Source organism: Microchirus variegatus (genome assembly GCF_963457635.1).
Source record: "Microchirus variegatus genome assembly, chromosome: 18".
Classification (NCBI taxonomy): Eukaryota; Metazoa; Chordata; class Actinopteri; order Pleuronectiformes; family Soleidae; genus Microchirus; species Microchirus variegatus.
In genome coordinates, this window is record NC_139819.1 from 11,080,877 (window position 1) to 11,106,382 (window position 25,506).

The 25,506-nt window shown below is 42.2% G+C and overlaps 1 protein-coding gene across 1 annotated transcript in view; it reads right to left on the reverse strand.

Moving 5' to 3' along the window:
* Window positions 1-13,676: 13,676 nt before the first annotated feature.
* fbxl17 (F-box and leucine-rich repeat protein 17) overlaps window positions 13,677-25,506 on the reverse strand; it is a 243,227-nt gene continuing 231,397 nt past the window's right edge. The window contains exon 11 of the mRNA XM_083905333.1: window positions 13,677-15,613. Within this exon, the coding sequence (XP_083761459.1) occupies window positions 15,476-15,613 (138 nt within the window). The 3' untranslated portion in view covers window positions 13,677-15,475. The remainder of the gene's footprint in view (window positions 15,614-25,506) is intronic.

Here is a 25,506-nt window from a genome sequence, read left to right on the forward strand (position 1 = left end):
AGACCGACTGTGAGAAACACACTCTGTGTGAGGAAAATCCTCACTGCTAACGCTCGCTGATCCTGGATCAGAGTAGGACGAGGTCTATGGGGAGTAATACAGAGAGCAAAACCCTGAAAGTACTGGAATAACAGATCGCAGAGCAGCCCCAGAGATCACAGAGGGCTGCTCCACTCAGGGGAAGAAAAAAAAAAACAAGACTGACACGGAGAGAAAATTGAAGTCAAATGCTTTTCATTGCCGAGCCACATCATTTTCATGCACTGCTCGTAAAAGACACAACAACCGTAAAGAGATGAGGTTGCAATCATTTCTTTTAGAGCCTGAGACTGATTATTTCTTCTAGTCACCATCAGGTCTATTAAATCGTCTGAGTGAAGAAGTGAGGAAACAGGCAAATCGAGCGAGTAAACGCACCAAGGTGGCGGTGGAATGGGTCACATCTGCCGCGATCAGAGGAGAGGTGTGGCTCTGCAGACCTCTAAGTAGCTGGATTAACCGCTGGCCACGAGGCTATTGATGTTATTGAACTGACAGCATGATGAATGGAGTCCTTCCACAAGGTGCACGGGTCTGTGGCTAGTTAGCACGTCCACAGGCCGGAGAATGCACAACTGCCGGACATCGATCTTTTAAAGCGGAAGACTTTTGTTGTTCACCGGGCTTTGATTATTTGGGAGACAGTGGACCATTTCATCAGGTGGAACAGTGTTTGACACTCGTGCCTCACAGCAAGAACTTTCCCCCGATCTGACATTGCTATTTTTTCCTCCCTGTATTCTGGCTTCCTCCCACAGTCCAAAGACATGCAGATGATGTTTAGGTTAATTGGACTCTCTCTAAACTGCTAATAGGTGTGAATGCGTCTCTTAACCCCAGTTTGTTGACTGGTATGTGATCGGCTGACGACCTGTCCTGGGTGTACACTTCCTCTCGCTCAATGTCAGCTGGGATTGGCTCCAGCTACGCCCTACAAACCCCCAAAGGATAGGCAGTAGATAATGGATGGCTGTATGGATGTTCCCTCAGGCCACATTCAAGTCTACTACTCAAAGTTAATTAATGCTGCTAATGTTAAGCTGCTGTCTGCTGCTAGATTTATGGTTTTCATGATAGACGTTCTTCAAAAAAAAACGGGACACAATGATTGAAAAATTAAGGCGCAGTGCTTTGTTTAGATATACAATAAAATAGCTGTTGCTTAAATTTGTGCCAAGGAGCTGTCTTACTTTGTGTATCTTCACTAATGTGAGAGGTATTTTCATCCTATTCTGCAGATCTGAACTAGAAAACTGAAGATTCACATCGATTTCTTTCTTTAACTAACGCAAAGAGTTCATTTTGTTCTCTGTGAGTAATCCTCTTGAATAGGTTCATGCAGTATTTGTGTTTCTATAAAATCCTTTTTTCACAATTCACTTTTTGTGTAACGTTGCACTGTTGGACTAAAGTGCACGACAACAACTAACAATCCAAATATAATGGTGTAAAAACATGTTCACAAAACACACACAAAAAAATCCCCAAACTACCAGGGAAAGAGAGGAAACTGCAGAATATAAAGTGAACTGAGAAAACAAGAAACAGGTGATACAACACAACAGTTTAGGTCACACAATACACAGGGAGTAAAACCATAAAATAAGACGCCAATAAATTAAAGATAAAAATAAAACTGATGATGGAAGTTGAGACGATAAGTAAAAAAGGCAAAGTAAATCAAAAACGCTAGAAATAAACCAAGGCTCAGGTTCCATGGTCATCAGTTTTGCTGTGCAGTTTTTAATTTGGAAAACTGTGTGCGTCAGCATCGTTATTTTATTCCATGATCCGAGTGTGTTTTATGGACACATGGACAAACTTTTCAGCTGCAGCATGTGATGGTTTATCTGATATCCTTGTAATGTTTTTCAAACAGAACTCAACCACAATAGAGGATTTTCAATTTCAAATCTGATTTGATTTTTTTTAAAAAACGTGGGAGACAACAGACAAAGAACGTTGCAACCTATTTTGTTTTAATGTTTTATCAAATGATTTTAGGGAACCTGCAGCTGTCACATAACTGTAGCTGTCAAAAACACATCACAGGGGCCCCAGGCATTGTGCATCGAGCAAAAGATTCATCGATTTCACACACTGCCCATGCATTCACGGCTAGCACCGAGATTAAGAAGGACCACGGTGAAATTAGTTTCAGGTTGGACATTCGTATCATTTTCAGGCTCTAGCAGGCACATTACCGTCATATATAACATGTATCCACTGGACAGATAAATCCTCTGAGGCTGGAAGTTTGTGTAGAACTCTGTGCTGCACTGTGGAGACTCTCGAGTGACAAAGCAGAGCTCTGCGAGACAACAATTCCAGGAATTTAGTGCATTGTGACGTTCCCAGTGAGCGCGGAAGTCAACATCGTGTGTTTTATCTCCTGTACTTAGACTGAGGAGGACCACAAAAACATGAGTGAGTCATCTTTTTTCACACTTTGCCGACTGGTAGGGCCTCCAGAGTCCCAAATATAAGGATTTAAATGATTAAGAAGTTTATTTTGCATAATAATATCCCCTTTAAGAGCAATGGATCAGACAAGCTGTGATCGTGCAGCTATCACTGGGTGAAGAAATACGCAACATCCGTTTCCCGGGCCAACTCGCTCTCATTGGTTATTGCGAAGTTACACTCGCGTCCCAACCTATTCAGGTCTAAATATAAAATATAATATTAATATAAAATCATAAGCACTCATAATTGTCGGGAAGGGCCAAATCGATTCCGAAATCTAGCCACTTATCCTCTAGCCTGGAGAAGCTTTACGTGTGTAAGACTTGTGAACACACACACACACACACACGCTTGCATGTAAAACACAATCCTACTTACTTGTAATGTAAACACACAGAAACAGGCTTAGTCAGACACAATCAAATCGGCCGCATGTTTCATTTTCTTAAATTTCGAATGTAACATAGAGGCAGCAGCTTGTCCTGAGGGTGTTGTTTACTTAATCCAATAATAAGTCAGGAGGATTACTCACATCGGTCCTTTTTTTTACATTCCCCTCTCTGCCTGAGGAGGAATGTGAAGGAAGGGAGAGGCTGCATTCGTCCAGATGTACTGCAAATCACTTCCACAACCCGGACAATTAGTCACCCTGACCACAGCTGATCAGGATCCTCCCAGGTACAGAAAGAAGACCCAGAGCATCTGCGTGACACAGATCACACCTTCTGATTTTAATACAGAGAAGTTAAAGCTCAGGAAAAACTCAGGAAAATACGTTGCGGTATAAAAAGGAGACCAGACGAGTGACACCGGAACAAAATCATCCTCTTTTAAGGAAACGCTCTGCTGTTGTCCATCAAGAAAGTGTCGAACAAACATTCCAGAGAAAACACAATCTTGGCTTTCAAACATAGCAATCAGGCCAATCAGATAGCGGTGATTGTTGCTTCAGCTCCTATTTCTTCTTTACCTTGTCTTGACCCAGCATGGTGTTTCTTATCTAAGTCGACTGAGACAGATTTGGAAGAAGCTGCTGTCGCTGATTTATGCTTTTGTTCCTCTTATTACACATTATATCAGGGGGGTTTTTTGGTGGGGAAAGTTCATTCATTTTGTCTTACACGTCTACATAAAAACTGGATGTTTGGGTTAAAGTATTAAAGAGTTAGAGTTAGAAGAGGCAGATGTGTTATTGCAGAATGGCTCAGGTTTGGTTCTTCTTGAACTCTTTAAAGGTGCCATATGTAAGAATGTGGCCAAAAACGGTTACTACATTCAAATTCAAAATACCGAGGTCTTTTAGGTTTCGTTTTCTGACGTAACTGGCAACCCGTGGTTGCTCGGCAGCTGAGACTCTACTGACTGCAATGAGTGGTAGATGGCGGTAGGTGGCGCCACATGATGACAAAACATGATTTCAAAACATAAACATGATTTGCAGTCTGCAAAATGTTTTTTTTAATGCAAATATTTTGGCTGTACTGTTGTTGTTGGTGAGTTCAGTTTGTTATATGAACATTATTCCTGAGTCTCTGTGACATATTAGGAGGATTTTATGGCCAGTTGCTTTAGATTTATTACATAAAGCACATTTAAGGACTAAATATGTAAAAGTATATTTTAATTTGTATTAAAGACAGTGTTTTTAGATGTATTCATTTATTCATTCTGCATTAGTATGGACTAGAAGAAAATAAAGAAATTCATTTTGTGTAAAATACTGATGTGCATGCAAAGAAATGAACAAAAACTGTCTGTCTGCTGGAACCTTCTGTGCAGGATGTTTTAAAATACATAAAAAAAAAACAGCTGTGATAACAGAGGTTGTCTGTGTTTTAATCACAGAAATTAATTTCCACCATAATGGCTGCACATGTGGTGTGAGGTGTTACAATGGTGGGAGTTGGGCAGGGAGACAATGCTGCTGGAAGCTGGTCACGTACAACTAAAAGGCGCGCGCACACACACACACACGAGCTGGCACCAGCGCATTGTTCATTTTGTGTTTAGTTTTGATGAAGTCATTTCTGGGTATAAATGAACCACATCACAAGAGAGCAGGGGGGAAAAAAAATGTTTCAGGGACATGCTCGGTCATCACGTAGCTGCATGTTGACATGTAGACGTTTAGCTAATTACGGTGAGGTCATTTTATTAATGGAAAACAAATTGTGGCCCAAAAAAGCTATGAGCATGCTGGTTCTTCAGACAGTGCTGCAGAAAACTTGAAGCTCACTCAAAAAAAAGAAGCATTTCTCTATCTATCTCTGCACTAGCCATGAGGGTCGCTCAGAGAATTGGGGCTTTTCACTGGACGGCTGTTTCTTCAAATCCCTGCACTGGGAACATGAGGGTAGAGCAAAGGAGAAAAAAATAAATAAAAGCCTGCACATTCCCAAGAAACTTTTGTGGAAGTGACCCTGAGCAAGGCAATTAACACCCGGCTGGTCCAGTAGAAACGCTTGGTAAATAACAGTGGGGGAAACCTTGGCTCCAAAGGTGCAAATGTGTGTAACAGAACATGTGTGAATCGGGGGCCTTTTTTTTGGAAAAAAGCGGCCCGTCGTATGCGCAGTCGAGCTAGCCCCGAGTAAATAAAGGTAAATAAATAAATAAAGCCCGCAGAGGCCAAACGCAGCAGAGGAAGCGCCGTCTTGCTGAGTCGGGTAAAGATCTCCCCCGAACATTGTCTGAAGAGCACAGCGGGGACCGTTGCCTTGGCTCACATCCTGTGCAAATCCAACTCGTTTCAGTTTATTCAACACACAATACTCTCATTGCACTCAGTTGGCTCTCCGAGTCTGTCATTTCATCTGACATTTCCGCACGCCAGCGCATTAGCCCCCACGGTCCAGTAATGTTCAGAACATATAACAACATAAAGAACCATTGTAACATGTCTCCGCCTCATTATTGCCAGGTCAGTGTAAGGAGCAGCACCGGAGAATCGGGTGCCTCGTATGGCTTGTTAATTTAACACCCTCTCTTATTCGGCGCCGCATTTGTACAGCTGTGCCTTTTAGAGGTAGTTCAGACTATATATACTCCTACACATGCAGACACAAAGAAATGCAATGACAACGAACGCACACACAGAGAGAGAGACACACACATACATACATCCTACTCCCTGCTCTGACATCACTCCACACCACTGGTTCCTGCCCAACCTTCAGCCCCTACCTTGGGAAATCACCCAGAGCCTGTCCAGCCACCAGGGCGTGAAATACACACCCCTGGAAAGCAGCCGAGGCGGGCGGAGGCGGGCGGTGAGGGGGCCGAGATGTAAGTGTGAGAGTGTGAGGTTTTGGGGGTTGGAAAGTAAGGAGAGAATTCAGGGAATAAATGCATCTGTTCTGGAGGGAGTGGAAGGGTGCTGATTTGAGGGTTTGGGTGGTGAGAGATGGAATTGAAGACGGATTAAACAGACACTAGGTTTTTAGAAGGAGGTGGAGGAGGGGAGAGGAAGGGATGCTTGTGAAAAGGAGTTCTGGGGGTGCACACTTGGCCTTGAGTCTGGGGCTCCGTCACGCCTCACATCTCTGCGAGCTACTTGGGCCTGGAACTCCAGAGGGGAGTGAGCCCAACCTTTGTTACAGTGAAGGAGTGGGGAGTGACAAGGCATACCAGCATGTCTGACATGTCAGAGCAGTTGGCTGTGAGACCCTGTGAGTCTGGTCGGTGGGGCTGACGCTGGCCATCTGTAAGCTGGACTATTTAATTGATAAAAAAAAAAAAAACGGCCCCGGGGAGGATGTGAGGACGTGCTGGAAGCCGAAAACAAAGGTCGGTCGGTGAATCGAGCCTTGATTAGATGAGCTAAGTTATTTCAATAAGCAAACAAGGCCGGCAAAATCTTAAAGGACCTGTAATGACAGCTAAATCAAAGGGAAAAAAAAACATTTCCAGCGAAAAGACAAATAGAAATGCACATGATGAGGTTTTAGCATTGCTCGGTTCCCCAGTTGGATGTGTTCATCGTTATTCCATTTTCGCAAAGAGCTCCCTTTAATGTCAGCCAGTTAAGGGAAGTGATGAAATGGAGCAATTATGTATCCATTTGTGCTATTCAGGTGAAACCAGGTGTAAAATTTCCAATCTGTGCACCTGCTCTATCTTCAATTCATTGTGCTTCGCCACCACTGTTGCACTGCTCGACAGTGATATCTAAAATATGGACAAACTATTACATGCAATAAATCTATTTAATATTATCATATTGCTACCAGAGAGGATTAGTTTCCCCGGGAAGAAATGAGAGTCTAACACAAACAAATGTTAGAGGGAAACACATCTGAACTGTTACGTTGTGGTGTAATAAGAGGAAGAGGGAACTGCAATAAAAACAAAATTGTCCCTCATCAAGAAGCAACATGCTTAATCTGATATTGTAACATTTAAGAATATGAAAAAGAAAACAGAGGAGCATTCTCATCAAGGGATCGAGTGAATAACATTATTTTTTTTTTGGGTGGGGGTGAAAACAGATAGTCGAGTCATCTCCCGCTGTACTGCAGATTAATTTTCATTTTCCAAGCAGTTTGTGCATATAAATATTCATGAACCACCTTGGAAAGCATTGGGCGACTATATGAGGCGGTCAGTGGAGAAACCAACAAACTCTGCCCCTCCTTCTCCACAGCTGTGCTGATGGGAAGAGGAGGGTGCGGCGGGGGGTGGTTCATGATGAAAGGCTCACTATCCACGACCTTTCCAGTCTAAAACAAAGATTTGCACAATTAACTACTTTTAAATGTCATCCAACTGCAAAATCTGCATATCAACGGCGAGCCTTGCATAGAGATGAGGATGCTTGTAGGGGAATCATTTTTCTCCCCCTGTCCCGTCTCAAAGACACTAAATGGGGTGCTTTTTCATTTTATCCAGGAAGGAAATGTAAATGTCAACATATCTTGTATGGAGATCCTTCTGTTGCTTATTAACCTTTGCCGTTTAGAAACTCGACTGTGCTCTGCCTAAACGCTGCAATTAACTCAAGCTTGAAAGACAGAGACAACATCTACATGGAGCCATGGGGGGGGAAAGCGGTGACTTTATTATCTCTGCAGATGCCCGTACTCCACAAATCGCCCATTTTTTGAGGGAACTCTCGGGCTGATATTATTTCCCCAAGCACTATAGGAATTAAGCTATTGGGAGGATGTCAAAATTCAGTAGATTAACAAATCTAATTCCTTTTAATCTTCATGACGTTGGATGGGGAAAGCTAGTTTAGCTGTCACCCCCGGGGAGGGGAAAAACCATTATGGAAGAATTCATACTCATACATCTTCATACATCATGCTGAGGACTGCCGGGGTCTATCATGTTCAAGTTCAATTTCCAGATGCAGCGACTGGGAGGGAAATTCATCTTTCTCTAACTGACATCAACCGCCCACAACAAGTAAACGAGCCCAGTGTAATTCAAACACTCTCTGGTGGTTCTCTGTGGGACTCCTTTGGGCCTGGAACGGCAGAGAGACTCCTCTGGAGTCATGAATACCAACACTGGGTTCACTCTTGCAGCTCAAAGGCAGTGTCAGTTACAAAGTCAACCCATTAACATCTTCACTATTCAACTTTACACTCCCTCAACTGCAGAATCAACACGGGGCAACAGGCAGGCTCAATACCACAGGTAGCCGGGCAAGCAAAAAATACATCCTCGCTACCCTGGGAGCGGGGTGAGAACCGTATATGATGATGATGGACAGGAAATATATTTTCTTTTAAATGTTGATGGATATTGACGCACTCAGAGCACTCCAGCAAGAGAAAAAAAAAAGTGACTGACATAATTTCCAGGACAAAGGAAGTCTCTACATTTGGAGAAGGCAGGGGTGAAGCCAAGGGAATGCTGGCTGGTGCCAGGGTAAAGTTGATTCAGTGTAGAATGAATAGGATGAAGCTTCAGCACAGTAGACCCTCCACAGGCAAGTCAGCGGGTGCAAGTGAGACAGAAAAGACACTTTTCACACCCAATAGTCCGCTAGACTAAAGGTTCAATTGGGGGTTGCAACAGTGAGCCAGTCCGAGTTTGCTTTCACACTGCACTTTAGCGAAAAGAACCAAAACTTTGAATAATGTATTCCCCCGAGGCGGTGCTGCATCAAGAATTACTGAAAGAGAAAACCAGAAAATTTGCATCAAATCCTATTGGTCTTATGAGTTTTTTTTAATGTTGTTTTCTGCAAACATACGACACACATTCGCTGCAACAATGGGCTCAGCCATTTCTCCCGGCTACTGTTCTACGAGCGAATATGTTATGGTTGCGTTTACCCACAATGCCTTGCATTGTAGTCCGCTTCCTGCATTTGGTTCACTTGAAGCAAACCCAGACCTAAGTTTTTAGGTGGACCAGAGTTCGCTTCTTTGCTGCGCATCGGAGTTCGGTTGCACATTAACCCTGGCACGTCTCAGCAACGTCCCAGAAGCGGCTCACCGCGCCACAGCGCTATCGATAGGGAGCAGTTCTGTTCCGGCGCAAACTCGCCTCTGTTATCTATCTATCTATCTATCTATCTATCTATCTATCTATCTATCTATCTATCTATCTATCTATCTATCTATCTATCTATCTATCTATCTATCTATCTATCTATCTATCTATCTATCTATCTAAGGCACCGCTGCGCTGCCGTAAAGAGCCCGGTCCAGATTGATGCCGGGCAGAGTTCCGTTACCTTAACGCGCCTGCAAACAAACTAGGGTTCTATTAAGAAGGGCTGGTGTGAATGCACCCTTAAAGGACAATAAAGGTATTACATTTGTGACACCAATTAAGGGTCAGGGCCACATTGGCTGCACGAGCAGACCAGGTTTTTGGTGAAGAAGCGTCCATCTCTTACTTCTACTCTTGATTGGTCCTGTGTTTTCAGTCATAATCCAACCTGTTGGAGCAGCTGTCTCACTTTACCAGCATAATGTCACTGTTGCCTCATCTGTCGTGACATAAAACAGATCGCTTCCCTGTGTGCAGAGTGGGACTGTCAACGGGCGACGCGTGTGGAGCCGATAGGCTTAACATTGCGTGAAATCATGTGACAATGACAGTTTAAATTGTGCAGTTCTACAGTTGGACTTGATTAGAGCAGCTACATTGCCCGCAGCTCTTTCCGAGAATAGATCTCTCACCTGTTTTATCGCCAAGTACATTCACAGCCTAAAAAAACAAACAGTTTAAACCATCAATGTCACACACAGTATGTCCTACATACACAACACGTCCTCTACCCATTTCAAAGTAAAATCAGACATAGTACACATAGTAGTCATGACATAGTACAGAAGAGTACTTACAGTACTGAAGGTACACTGCCCAGCCAAAGAAGTCACAAACTTGTGAACACATGATCTGGGGTTACCCAGGTTCAATGTCATGTCCCCCCCCCCCCCCCCCCCCCCACCCAAAAAAAGAGATAAGCTGACTACCTTAATGTACTGAATGACCAGGTTTTGGGGCATATTCCAACAACGGTTCTGGGACAATGAGACATTGTTTTCACACGTGGTTTGGCCACCGCAGAGTCCTGACCTTAATCCCATTGAGAATCTTTGGGCTGTGCTTGAGAAGACGCAACACAATGGTGCAATTTATCAAAAACAAACGCCATGTCGTAATCAAGATCAAATTGGTCCAAAGATACTTGAGTGTGTCACTGTCCCTAAGCAGTAGACACGCTTCCTGTGTGAACAGCAGAGGTGCACAAAGTGCCCCAGGCCTGACAGACCATCAAGTACTGTCAGATTTGACTATTGTGGCTGTATTAACAAGTTACTGCATGAAATGATCCTTCACAGGGAGCCTGCTCTTGTTTGGATGCATTACACACAGGCACTGAAACACTTGCAGACCATGCTTAAGGAGGATTGACTGCCATGTTTCCAAGGGCCGAGTTCTTGCGAGGAGTTCAAAGGAGCCTCTACCTTTTCAGTTGAGGACATCTGTCAATGTCAGCGATGATTAGGTCTTGAAAAAACATTCATTTCTCAGGAAGAGGAGACTCACACCTTCCAAATGTCCTGTATGGTCAGTGTCAATTCTTATCATCTTCTCATTAAAAATGTAATGACCACATGAATATTTACCAAGTTTAATTACAGCTCCCTATTGCTATTCAGCCGTGTCCCGCACCCTCTTTTCCTTTCCGGGGGGGGGGGGGGGGGGGGGGGGGGGCAGTGTCTCATACGAGTCCTGACCGAACGCCTCGTTCCACCTTGATGAATATTGCAGAGGTCCGAGCAGCGAGAGCCATTGATGGAAACCACCTCAATCAGCCAGATAATCAATGGTATACACTCACATTTGCAAAGGTGCTAATTGGCAGCAGCAAAAATTCAGCAAGCTGCATAATTCACCCAAGTGAGTGATGCGAGCTCATATGTAGCAGCGATATTTAAAAAGTAGTCATTTTGAAATGAGAAGGCCTTCAAAAAAAAAAAAAAATAAAATAAAATACAGGCCAAATTATTCATGTCTCTGCCTGTCAGGGCCAATGAAATTCAAGAAATTGAGTAAAAGATTTTCTTTTTCACTGAAGCAACACTGAAAGCTGCTTCAGTGAAGGACAGTTTTGTTGACCTGCGAGAGCAATACTAACTTCTCTCTCGCATGACAGTATTAACACAAACAGATACAATGCAATACAAATCCTTTTCAACATTTGACTCCTTTATATCTTATGGACAGGTCATGGAAGACAGCTTTGAGGGCAGGGCCTCAGCTCTTGTGGGGAAACAAATTTACTGTGAGAGGGCGCATAGAGGAAGCGAGAGCAGAGGTGAGTGCAGAGGAGAGGAAAGGAAGTGTGGCTGCTACTCAGTACAGGTCTCAAAGAAAATTACCCTCCGCGTCCCTCACGGACTCCCAGGTCAGAACCACTTTGATCAGAAATCTGCAGGAAAGACAGAGAAAGCAGTCTCGGCGGTAAAGCTCTTGGTCTCTTGTGAACTAATCAATTCTCCAATCATTAAAAGATTCATGGTGATCTAGTATTTCCCCTCCCCCAATGTTTCCAGGTCGCAGGGGGAGCTGTGCCAATCGCAGCTGACATAGGGCGATAGGCAGTGTCCAATTCACCTAATCCCCAAACCCTGCATGTCTTCAGACTGTGGGAGGAAATCAGAGAACCCAAAGAAAACCCACGCATGGGAAGAACATGCATACCCCATGCAGAAAAGCCCTTGTTCTGACCGGTTGTCGAACCTGGGTCTTCTTGCTGCAAAGGCAAGATTGCTAACCACTACGCCAACCATGTGGCCCCCGTTCCAAACTTCAGAGATACATGGTGAGGTAGTGGATACCCTCACAGCAAGAAGGTCTTTCTGTGGGAAGTTTGCAGGTTCTTCCATCAATTGGACACTGAATGTGTCTCTATGTGTTGGCGACCTGTGCAGGGTGTACTTGACCTTTCACCCTATGTCAACTGGGACTGGCTCCAGCTCCCTGCAACTCTCCTGTGGAGGATAAAGTGGTAGACAATGAATGAATGAATGAATATTTAGTCAGACCAATATCAGCTTTATCACAAGAAAAACATATTGAGTCATACACAACTTTTCAACTGCCGGCAACTCCCTTTGAAGCAGCTGTAATGTTTTTTTTATCCTCTGTGTTGTAAATGAGTCTTGCTCAAACGGTTACAGGTGATTCGATGCAACATAATAAACACCAGCTAAATCTAATGTAATCAAGCACAACAGCCCATTACATTGACAAACACGACATTGTAAAGCTTAAAATATTGATATGAATCCACAGGAGTCGGGGAGGAGGGGAAGTACAGTTTAAACGTTTCGATCAAATCGCCAATTTCCGCAAATTTGTTTACCACACACTCCTTACCTACAGAGTTCCCAGTACTCTTAAAAATACAAGTTCTTTCAAGTGAGTCGATCTATGCGCTGACTAAAGTTGTATTGACAACATTAAGAATTGTTCTGAGAAGAAACAACCTTTACAACCTGTCTGATGTGACCGTCCACCGTTTGATCGGCAGACATGAAACGCCACAAACACAAACTAAAGCAGACACTTGAAAGCAACAGTGTGGATATACTGAATTAGTTTTGTTTTTTTAGCTTTGTAAGGCCTTTGCTGTCTCCTGTGTGTGTGTGTGTGTGTGTGTGTGTGTCACAGGAGTAAAGCTCCAATGATTGTGACAACAGCAGCCCTGACATGGTAAGTGTGCCTGAACAAAAATGTAGGAGGATTGCCGTGTCACGGTGCTCAATAGGAAAGACATTACCAATGCAGGGAAATATGTGGAAAACATATTTATTTCTAACGATAAAGAGGTTTGGGTATGTCATACTAGCACATACAAAGGATTTTTTTTTACCTGAGAATACATATGCCAATTTGAAATAGAAATGCCTGGGAGGAAAGAGAAAGCAGCACACAGATGATGTAGAATTAGCAGAAAAGTATTCCATAATTTACCTGTATGTTAAAAGTCCGATTTTAGTCGGACTAAGCCAATAATTTGGTTTTCTTAATGTAAAAATCAAGCTGATCTAAGTCAGGTACCTGGATAAGGCGATCCATAGTCTGATTAATCCTGTTTGTTTATGGTTAGTCGGACTGGAGTTGGACTGGAGTATGACTGGAGTTGGACTGGAGTTGGACTGGAGTCGGACTGGAGTAGGACTGGAGTAGGACTTTAGTTGGACTGGAGTTGGACTGGAGTTGGACTGGAGTCGGACTGGAGTACGACTGGAGTCGGGCTGGAGTTGGACTGGAGTCGGACTGGAGTACGACTGGAGTCGGACTTGGTGTTCTGCGTATGCACAAAATTCCCTCCCATCTTTGACCCCAAACTCTCCCAGATCATGAGGCAGCAGCGTCTTTCTTCGGACAACAAAGCAACTACGAGAGTCAAGCTCGATGTAATAATATCAGGATTAACATGTACAGCAGGTACGAAACATACAGAACCAGAGCACGAAGCATCTCGCACACGGCCAATAAATCGATTTTCTCCTCCGTGTGTGTAAACTCGGACTCTGCAAGTCGTCCGATTGCCTGATAGCTACGGCTGCACCTCATTTAAACTGAGCATGGTAATGTACTGACTGTTATTCTGAATACCCCCCCTCTCCCCGCCTCATTTCCACACGTAGAAAAGAAGAAGAGGAGAAAAAACCGATTGAAGTAGTAGTGTTTTATTTATCTTTATGTAAATCAAGTCATTTATGGTTGCCTTAACAAATCAGGATTTAAGAGTGTCAACATCTTGTAGAGAAGGGGGAAAAAAGTGCATGTGGGGATTACAAAAGAACAGAAAAGGAACAAAACAAGCTGAGGGAGAAACTCTCCATCAGTTAAAGTCTTCAAATTCTCACATGGGTAAAAGGAACACGTTTCTAAAAATGTCTGAAGTCTTTATTACGCTGTAGAAAGTTTACAGTTCTACTCAAAGCCTAACCTTGACAAACTATTGTCCGTGTTTGTGTAACAATGCGTGTGGAGGCCGAGCCCCAGATCGGGTTTCACGCCATAGAAAAATACCCTGGTTAATTGCATTTTCAACTGTACACTAATGAGATTTCTGTAGAATAGACGAGCAACTCTCACTTTAGCGACTTCGACTTGCTCCGGTTATATGAACCCAAGCCAGTTGTTTCTTTACATCCTACGCTAACTAAAGAAAGGTAAAACTATCAGTTGCAATGCTACATAACTAATGTTACATGTTAATGCTCAAAAAACAATACTAGGCCAACTAAATCCTACGCTGTATTTTATCATATTATGCATGTGTATATATTTATATATAAATATATATGTATATTTTGGATCAAATCATGGAATTAGGAAATCAAAGGAACTCAGAGCAGATAAATATATTTGTTGGATAATCTAATTAGATGCTAATTCCTAACCACTTAAGGCAACATTTGCTCTTACCTGTCATCAAGGTGGTCGTGGTTATTATTCGGATCATATGACCCAGAATCCTCGGGGCGAAGGCAACATCTATGTATTTTCACGCACTGTTTAATTCGTTCTGTCTGACTCGAGCTGACATGATAGTAAAGTCTACATATGGCAAACACACAGCTTTCACCTTCACGCAGTTAAGTTTCTCCAAGATCCAGCTGAAAAAAAAACACAAGGTAAGGTTCTCTATGTAAAACATGCAAGAATATAATCCAAGCCATGTTACTGCCATTAACTTGTCAAATTCTGGCCTAAGTCTTTATTCGGTACCATTATTATTATTATTACAATGTTCATCTCGAGTCACGGCAAAGAGTTTCATCCTTGGAACAAACGGAGACCTTTGTCGAACCAATCTCAACATAATTTGAGTCCACAGAAGCTTTTAACACTGCACCGAAAAAATCAAAGAAAGGGATAGGAGAGAAAATCGAACCAGACGCGGTGTTCAGATGTGATCTCCTGAATCACCATCGGTTGAGTTCCTTCTAAGGTGATCACTGTATATCATTCAGTTCTCGATGTCTTTTCTTCTTCTTTTTTTTTTTTTCTTTTAAATTTCTTTCTCACCTCATGCATTTTTACCTCCTCTTCATCTAAGGTGACATGAAGGACTTCAAATATATGACACTTGATACTCCTATCAACTGAGTAATACTCACTTATAGTAGAACTTAAACATGTGCAGTGCTTTGCACCAACAGACAAAGTCACTCAAGACTCTTATCAGAGAAACTACATTATACTTGGTGGATGTAACTTGACTTATAGCCAATGGGAATGACAACTATAAGCGACGACTGGTGGGTGCATGTGCATGTATGCGCACTTACGCTTTTACAATGGGAGAGTTTGCTTCAAATGAACCAGTCGGTGGATGGAACGTCTGTGTGTGAGTGTATGTTCACATGCATGTCTGATGAGACACAAACATGACTGAGCTGTAACTATGGTGTGTGTGTGTGTGTGTGTGTGTGTGTGTGTGTGTGTGTGTACGGTGTGTGTATCCGTGATCCAGCAGTAGCTACGAAGTGTTTGAGGTGTTGGGGCTCCAGCCCATTTGGTAAGCTCTTTCCAGGGTCCTCTTGCAGTCCTGCATCACCGTGCTGAACACAATGTGGGGGTACTGCACCACGAGCCTCTCCACCGTGTCCTCGCTCACCTGCGGAAACAACACACAAAGCAAGGACACACGCTGATGACGACTCGGAAACAATTTGTCCACGTTTCAAATTAGACACTTCTTGTTTTGCACTTACGTGAAGAACCCGGCGTAAACAGCGCACAGCAGGGTAAATGAAAATAACGTGATATGGATGAAAAATCCAAAACTAGTAAATGTCCTCAAGTCCTCATGTAGCACTGCTTTATCCGTTTCACTCACAGCGCTAAAGTATTGCAGTAAATTCAAATAGACAGGATGTGTTTTTGTCTTCTATCTGTGACAACTGGATTAATAACGACATCAACGAAAACCGTTAAGCTAAAAGATGAATGATATTTGTAATTAGGTCCACAGTGTGCATGGATTCCTCAGTGGATATCCATCCATCCATCCATCTTCTACCGCTTTATCGTCCACATAAGGGTCACGAGAGGCGAGGTACACCCTGGACAGATCTCCAGTCCATCACATGCCCACATATAGAGACAAACAGAATATTCACTCTCACACTCACGGTCAATTTAATGCGTCTAATTTACCTAATCCCCATATTGCATGTTTTTGGACTGTGGGAGGAAGCTGGAGAAGCTAGTAGATTTTAAATATTAAAGGGGACATACTATACCCTATCTCTTCAAGTTAAACTAGTTCCCTGGTGTCCGAATTAACATGTCTGTGACATGCTTTGGTCAAAATACCATAAGGATGAAGCACCACAGCAGTTCAATCACCCTGCCAAAACAGCCCTGTTCAGAACGCTCTGTTTAGTAGTATCTCTTTAGGTCCACCTTAAAGGTCCACCTTAAAAAAAAGTAAAACAAAACATAAGGGACAGGAAATGACCACATCCACAGAGGCTACTGGGAGCTAACAGCAGTTAGTATTTGGAAAAGTGATCATTTGCAGGCTCTAGCAGGCACATTGCCGTCCTATACAACATGTATCCACTGGACAGATAAATCCTCTGAGGCTGGAAGTTTGTGTAGAACTCTGTGCTGCACTGTGGAGCCAAGAATAGAACTTTTCGGGGACTTCAGATTTTCGGATACCGTTGCCCTCACCAGCACTCTCCTGTGTTTTACGGACAAAGCGGAGCTCCGCGAGACAACAATTCTGGGAATTCAGCGCATTGTGACGTCCCAAGGAGCGCAGAAGTCAACATTGCGTGTTTTATCTCCTGTACTTAGACTGAGGAGATCCACAAAAACATGAGTGAGTCATCATTTTTCACACTTTGGCGACTGATAGAACCTCCAGAGTCCCAAATATAAGGATTTAAATTATTAAAAAGTAGATTTTGTATAGTATGACCCCCGCACGGAAACAAATAGCCTAAAACCATACATAATTATTAATATAATAAATTACAACATTAACTGAGTAATATAAACCCACATTGACAGCCTCTGCATTGTCCCATAATGCCTGATTATGAAAATTGGAATTGCAGTTTTTACAAATAGACCAGATCAAAATGAAGTGTAGGCAATTTCATTAAAAAATAAGGGAAACTTACAGAGACTTGCAAATACGCACACACGCGCACTCAAGGACAACTAAGTTTGTCAGGCTAATGAGGCCTTGAGGCCTTCTTCTTCTCAGAGGACTACAAAGACACGCAGCAAATGGGCTCTCCAGCACTTGTTTGCCACTCTATCACTCTGTCAGAGTGAAAAAGCCTGGGAATCTGACAAAGAGCAGAGCCGAGGTAACCCCGGAGACCCTGAAGGGTTAACCGCAACCCACCCAGAACCAAGTCAACTACACCCACCCAACCGGGGAGTGTGACACTTTCCAGGAGAAACGATGTATAAACACTCAGGCACATGTTGAACACACAGTCATCTGTTGTTGCCAAAGCAGTGACAAAGTGTTTCACAGTTTTTTCCTCCGAGTTCATCGCCTTAGAGCCCTTTTTAGTTTTCAGTATTTCACAGTGAGAGTTCCTTGACACTTGCTCAGGGTTATGATTTGTGATTGTTTTAATTTTCCGTCAGATTTTTTTAACAAATGGACAGATAGATCAGCAAATGTCTCAAGGGTCAGGGAAGGAAGGTGGAAAATTGGCGCAGCACCTGTGAATCCGATGGGAGGAAAAGAGCAGCAGTATTTTAACTTTGATTAACCAAAAATACAAAGCTGGGTGGATGGATGAATTGGTCCCAAAACATTTTCATCTATATTTTTTCTTCTGATCAGTTGCTAAGAGGAAATGATTTTCTAAAGGGCTGAAGTAAAAACAGCAGAAATTGGCTGAAGCCTTTAAAGTTTGAGCTAATTCCCTGACACCACAGGTGGAAATTAGAAAATGTCCCAGCACTGATTAAAGATCCGACCGTAAAAATTGATGCATTTATTAAAACAGTGTTTCAGGGTACTTCTTAAAAGAATTCTCATCATTATTGTGAATATAATGAGAGTATTTGTTACGGATAAAATAACATTTTCACCCACCTGATTAAATAAGTAGAAATGCTGAAAGTTGTGGGAAAAGAAAAGAAAAAACTCTATTGAGGTGATAAACAGCAGTGTCAGACATAATGTTCTCTTCTGAAGTGGCTTAATGGAGGCCAATTGAGAATGATCGCGTCCTGTTGAGTTCTATCTCGCGGAATGTAAACATAAGCATTTCCAGAACATTCTGTTTAACTTTCTGACGGAAACTTGAAACTTTGATTTCCTAAGCTGCAACATGACAAAAGAAACATTGCTTTTTGATAGTTTAGAGAGTGTACGTTACGTTATTATTTTTTATGCTTATGCATATTAGATTTGATTTTCACCCGTAACTGTTAAGTAACCGTCCTGACAAAAAGACCTTATCGAGTATATTTTAAACAATAACCAGTGGACTTCAGAAGCAAGGATTAATGCAGTCTCTCTTATGGGATTCGACTCTGGTGTCTGATCTGACTCTACCAGGGGTCTGCAACCTTTAGAATGAAAAGAGCCATTTTTGTCCCCTCGCCACCCAAATAAAATCAATCTGGAGCTGCATTTGATCCCTAAAATGGATGCATACATACCATATTTAAAGAACTACAGTTTGTCGCAAGTTGATACCCAAACTTTAAAGTGTAGGAAAAGCACTTTGAAATGAAATAAAACAATTTTCTGTAGTTTATGTCTGAGAAAACCTGCCTGGCGTCAGTAGATGGATCTAAAGCTAGAAGGAGCCACTCCAGAGAGGCTGAAGAGCCACATGAGGCTCTAGATCCGCAGGATACAGACATTAAGGGTGAATTCCAATTCCTTGCTTAACCCTCAATCTTAACCCTCAATCTTAACTTTCAATCTCAAAAATGCGCGCTCCCGCTAGTGCAAGTGCTGTCCCAATTCTCAGCAAAATTAAGTTGAGGGGCAAGTTTAAGGGCTGTATCGCGCTCAATATTGAGATTTTCCGAGACCACCCTTGGGAGCGAGGGCTACCCAGAATGCATTGCGTGATTTGACATAACAAAGATGGCGCCGAAAGCAGTATGCTACAAATTAAGTATTTTCTTTGTTAATAGAGATAAAAAATTATGAAAACCATTGTATTATTTTAGTTTAGGCCCATTTTATGGATTACTGACGTCATTGTTGCGTAACATTTATTTTTTATTTTACAATCTTTTGTCAATAGCCGGAAGGTGCGGACAAGCGATCGTTTGCTAAAGTTTACTTTTCAATAAGCCGTGGTGTGTGGTAACTGTCAGCTGAATATGTCCGTGGTTGTGGTATTTGTAGGAGTATCATCTTACAACTAACTGACAACCTAATAACTTGACTGACAAACGGATCGTAATAAATAATCGTGACGTAAATGTGTTCTTCTTCTTCTTCTTTTTTGGAGTTGACAGACTGGACTCAGCTTTCGCGTTATTCTGCCCCCCACAGTCTGAAGACGTATCTGCATTTAAGGGGTGTCCCATTTCTAAGTGACAAAATAACCCTCAACACTTGGTTTTGAGGGCCAGTTAAGATTAAGGGTTGAGCTTGAGGGTTAAGGTTGAGGGTTAAGATAGGAATTGGAATTGGCCCTAACTGTCCGGTCCATCAGCTCTTGGATCATTTTAAACTAAATTAGCTGCTGCTAAGAGTGATCTTTGGCTATTAAATGGATATTGATATCATCATCATCTATTTTCTCTTCTTTTTTGTTGATTCATTTCTTGTTTGTTGTAATTTGGAAGCAGTGGTGGACAACTGACTGACAAAGTTTCCTGACCAGATCTGAAAAAAGTGCTGATTAATGGTCGGTGTCTTAAACTTACAGGTCACAGCTACAACCTGTGCATAGTTCCACACACAAACACCTGCAGTTTACCTCAGGCGGCCAAAGCAGGACAGCAGTGAAACCAATCCCCTCCCCTCCCCCACGAGCTTATTATGACTGTATGACTGAGCCTCATTAGCAGATATAAAATGACAAACCCTTGATTGCCGTCCTAACTTATCATTCCCCATTCTTGAAAAGAGAATGAAACACCCCCAGCTCGTTAATCACGGCTTAATTACCATTAAACCAGATCTAAGAAATAGACCTGTCACACTGATGGGAGGCCATAACATTCATTAAAGCTAATTTAGTGCAGCTACACTCGCCGAGGCTCACACAAAATGGCCCCCCAATCAAAATGCTGAATCATTTCCTAATTGCTGCGAGCATCACTAAACGTTTCAGTTGCAACAATCACTTTGATGGAAATCACGAAAAAAGAGCAACTATTGCACTGACCTGTGCAACTGTTTGGGAGGAAGAAAAAAAAAAAAAAAACTTGTATAACAATACGGGCGAATAAAATCCAACTCTCGACGAGCATAGCTGAATAAAATGACCCTGTGAGCAGCACATGCAGTCTGCTAAAACACATTGTTGCATGTCATCCACGTGTTGGTGCTCCTGTCAGTGCCAAGTGCCTCAATACGAGACATCTTATCTCAGTTATTTCACTATTTTCCACACTGAACTGTCAGTGGACCTGCACAGTGCCGGGAAGTTCTAGGTGTAGCCTACAGCATACAGTATGAAAAATTAATAACAAGAAAGTATTTCTGCTTTAACAGCACCATAGTGGCCCCCAATTAGTATTGTAGTCTTTTTGGGAAATCTAATTTGAACAAATATTACGCGGCGCGATATTTCATTCAAAGATATTTGGATACTAAATTCCAATTTTAATTTTCCTGGTTCTGAGAGCGGCTTCTTTCTTCGTGATTTCAACTTGTATATTCTGCAAAAAAACAACGAATACATCAAATTGTCTTTGTTTACCAGACTTGTTGCTGTTTTTTTTTCATGGATGGTCAATATGTGTACTCACTATCACTGACATCAGAAGTAACATGGTGAATCTTGGGTGAAACCAGTCTTAATTTTGCATGTTGTCTTCTCTCTGATGAACTGGTGGAGCATTCTTGTTTGAGATTCGGGCCTCGGGCACAACACCCAGTCTCTGTTAGGCTGGGTTGGCTGCATCTTTAATTGCATCTTTGAATATTTCACTTTATGACGGCCAATCACGCACCAATCAGGCAAAAGTAGTAGTAAATCAGGTTTAAAAAGCACATGCATCAACATGACTGGTAAACAAAGAGCAGAGAAGCCTTGGATCTCCAGTAAATCCTCCCCTTTTTTTTATATGCAAAACAGTTGATGGCTGTAATATTAATGTTATAAATCTTAAATAACCTTATTGCTGGGCGACAGATAACCTTGCTGACACAGACACAGAGCATGACAGCTAAAGATACTGTAGGTTTTGTCTACTAAGAACAGCCCACTCTACATGAAACCCTCTCACTAGTCAGTTCTTAAAGAGTTTGCAGCCAAAATTCTTTTTTTCCAAGCGTGCTGTGTGTGCCCTTTGCATGCCTCTGGTATGTTGAACGAGATGCTGTGACATCACCACACCTGCTTGGTATTTGCAGGGGCTCAGAGCTGATGTCAGACACAAAGGTCAGAGCAAATGCTGTGGCTAACTTGCTGGCAGGGAGGGGAAGTCCTCTCCTTACAGCTGTTGCGCCACTGACTTTAAAACCAGCGATTCAGCTGTTTCTTGCACAAATTTGAATTTCTCTTCTCGGGCAAACGTGTGCTTTACATTAAGCTAAGCAAAATACGTTTCCTAGTGCTATCGGAATGCAAAGAGGTGACTGGAATGGCGCTTTAAACATATGCCTCTGGCAGGGATGTTTTCTTTTCACCCATACAGTCGTCATCTATCACACAGAACCAAACTTCACTGTACAGGCCCTCCTCCAAAGCTACTGCCAAGTCTATAGAAGAGCCATATGATAGAGCAGAATGCTACTCACTGATGATTCTAATCTTTGAGCGGCATCTGGGAGTGAAGCCGCAGCTATCTGGAGCGAGGCCTATACTTATGATATTTTCCCCCCATTTTAACTTCAAAGATACTGTCCTGTAGATCTGAGCGCGGTGTAATGAAGGCTGACTGGTAATGTGCTCTTGTCAGACTTTACAAGAGGGCGAGAGTGGATGAGAGGAAAACAAAAACATGTATGCTTGATGTGCTGTTCGGGGCCTTTTATTTGAACATGCTGTACAGTAAACACACCAGCGGTTTATAGGGTTGTGTGTCAGCGCCCTTTGACAACTTCTCGTCTGCTCTTACTTGAGACAGTAAGTCCCCGGGTTGACCTCTGTTCTCCACTACGCCGCTCTTATGAGCCCCCTTCTTCTTATTTTTTTTTAAAGATTAATCCTCTGATGCAAATGCACTCTATCACCACGTAAAATATACATTTACCGCAAATGCCCGGGCCTTCCGCTGGTAAGAACCACAGTAAAAACACGTCGTAAAGATGACTAATGCTGCAGCGGTTCACATTCTCAGTGGGAAAAAAAGAAGAACAGGGTCGTAAATCGATAATCAGATACACAAACACGAAGATGCATATCATATTAGACTGGCATGGTAAGAACACCCTGAGTGCTCCGAGCAATCAGGGAGGAGGGAAATGGAATAAAGAGAGAGGGAAAGAGTTTAGGAAATAGAGGACTAAGAAAAATATGGCCTCCACTCTTTGTGAATACATCAAAACCCACTGAGTGCTGTATTGTATGTAGCAGTGACCCTGAAAAAAAGCGATAAAATTTAGACAATTCACACTTCGGTACTGAATTGAAATGGAATGAAAGTGCATGCAGATATCAGGAAACAAATGTTCAGTCGTCCTTTTATAGCAGAAAAATGTCCCTTCTTATTTTTTTCATTGTGCTCAGGTTTGTAAGGTTATTTTTTTGTTTTCCTGTTACCTTCTTTCTTTTACCATCATTTTCTTTGGCCACGTGACAGCCATTTCTAGTCCCAGGCCCATAAAGGGAGACAAATACCCCCGTTCCCTGTCTACTCCCATGTACAGAGTGCATCAGTCAACCAGTAAATACATTTGGGGTAAATGTTTAAAAAGCCTATTTAGGCTGCAGAAGAATGTAGTGCATCAGGTCTTAGTAAAAAAAAAAAAAAAGCAGATTGAACAAGCCAGGCCAGATTTATAGCCGCCTTTAAACTGCTCAGAGGAAAAGCCGCAGTTGTAAAGTTTCTAAACGAGTCACTGGACAATTGAAAGATAGTTCTCTGTCTCTGATAAGACGACGAAGAAGAGAAAAAGGAATGTATGAATGGAAGAGAAAGAATAGAGAGAGAGAGAGAAAAGAGGTCGCCACCGACTTATTCCAATAGATTCAATATTTCGAAATGAACTATCGATGCATTTGGCTAGAAAGCTTTACGGAACAGACTTCACAAAGACAAGCTGTGCTCAACTTTTTTTTTTTTTTTAATGATTCCGTCTCAGAAAGTCAAGCACCCCTCACAAAAACTTCTGCCTCTGACTGTGCTTTTGAAAAAGGCAGGGCCAGGCACCACTTGCGACAACTCAGGTCTGGTCCCTCTCACAGAACCCCCATCCCTGCACAATATCAGACAAACGGCAGAGGTGAAAAGTAGGATGCCCATGCGCGTACACGCTCGCAGACACGGAGGAGCATGGGATCGGCTGAACAGGGTCAGAGAGAGAGGTTCTGGAGGCCACGTCTGTAAAGCCCACACTCCATCACGCATGACAAAGGTAACTAAAGGAATGTGTACAAGGCTCAGCTCAATCCCTCTTTCTACACGGGGCGTTCTTATCTCTGCAGCCTGCGAGGAAAACATTCCATAACTCATGATGAGGCTTTTGCACAATTTCTTTGTTAATCTTAGAAAAGGAAAACACGGTAAAAACCGTTATCACAGCTTCATCTTATGAGGCAGAGCTAATATAAAAGTAATTAAGATAGTACATGTTGTGGTGACAACAGAGAAGTAACAAGCCTGAGAGCAAGACTTGATTAACGTGCTCATAACTACCCATTTGGTTTTTTTTTACATTTAATACTTCAGTTTAATTGCATTAAACTTGAAAACATGCTTTGATGTTGGTGTATAGAAGAAACGTGGGTGCTGCAACACCAAGCTTGATCGAAAGTATCATCGTTCAGACGACATTAACATAGATTTCTCAATAAAAAACCTACTTACTTAAAGGTGTCATATGTAAGAATGTGGCCAAAAACGGTTACTACATTCAAATTCAAAATACCGAGGTCTTTCAGGTTTCGTTTTCTGACGTAACTGACAACCCGTGGTTGCTCGGCAGCTGAGACTCTACTGACTGCAATGAGTGGTAGACAGCGGTAGGTGGCGCCACATGCCAAAACATGATTTCAAAACATAAACATGATTTGCAGTCTGCAAAATATTTTTTAATGCAAATATTTTGGCTGTACTGTTGTTGAGTACAGTATGTTATATGAACATTATTCCTGAGTCTCTGTGACATATTAGGAGGATTTTATCGCCAGTTGCTTTAGATTTATTACATAATGCACCTTTAATACATCATATTATAGGAGCATAATAGTGGAACAGCAGGAAACACTGTTCCTTGTACAGCATGATGCTGAAATGTGGATTCTGAATAGTGAAGTGGTTTGTACAGGTTGACTGTATTTAGGATTGAGGCTAATTAAACAACTGCGTGTTAGACTTGGTCTCCCGCCGTGAGCACATTTTAACATAGATTAACATAGATCATCAGAATCAACACTAAAACAAATGAAAAACACCATTTTGACTTGAGTTTTGCGAAAACTCAGTCTCTCACTGTGTCAAAGCGCCTCGTCGATCTGGCAAGGTTGATAGTTAAAAAAGAAAAAAATCCTGAATCTCATTCATCGGGTCATAACCTAGATCCCCAGAAATGTTACATCTCAATAATCCCTTTATTTTTAAAAAGAGACGGACAAAAACATAACCGACTTGGTGCCATTTTAATCCAAAACCTTAACCTTAAAATGGCATCTAAATTTATATAAATGATGATATGTGGACTTTTTTTGCCCACATAGTGTGGGGGACATAGGTCCCCACAACATAAGAAATGCAGAGACAGACACACACACACAAACGACACACTTCCAGAAACTCTAGGAGCAAATTCCAGAGCAGCTTTACTGGAGGTCACACACGCACACACACACACACACACACGCACACTGAGAATTACTAACAATCACAAGAGAGCTACTGTGCTTAATTTCTTCTCTTTGCATGACTCCCTTTGTTCTCCGGCATAAATAAACAACAAGGACGACTTGACCATGTCCTTTCAAAGAACACCAGGATACAAAATTCTTAGCGACTCATCAAGAGTGGGGGGCGAGAGATGTGCAGACGCCACCTAATATGGGTTCATTCTGAAAATGTGAATTCATTTCATGTCCGTAAGGGAACAAATCCAGACACTAAAAAATATATTTTAAATGAGAATCCACAGGTCATCGGACACCATTTCTGGCTGCAAACTGTATTCAAAGCTTTTCCATCCACTGGATACTG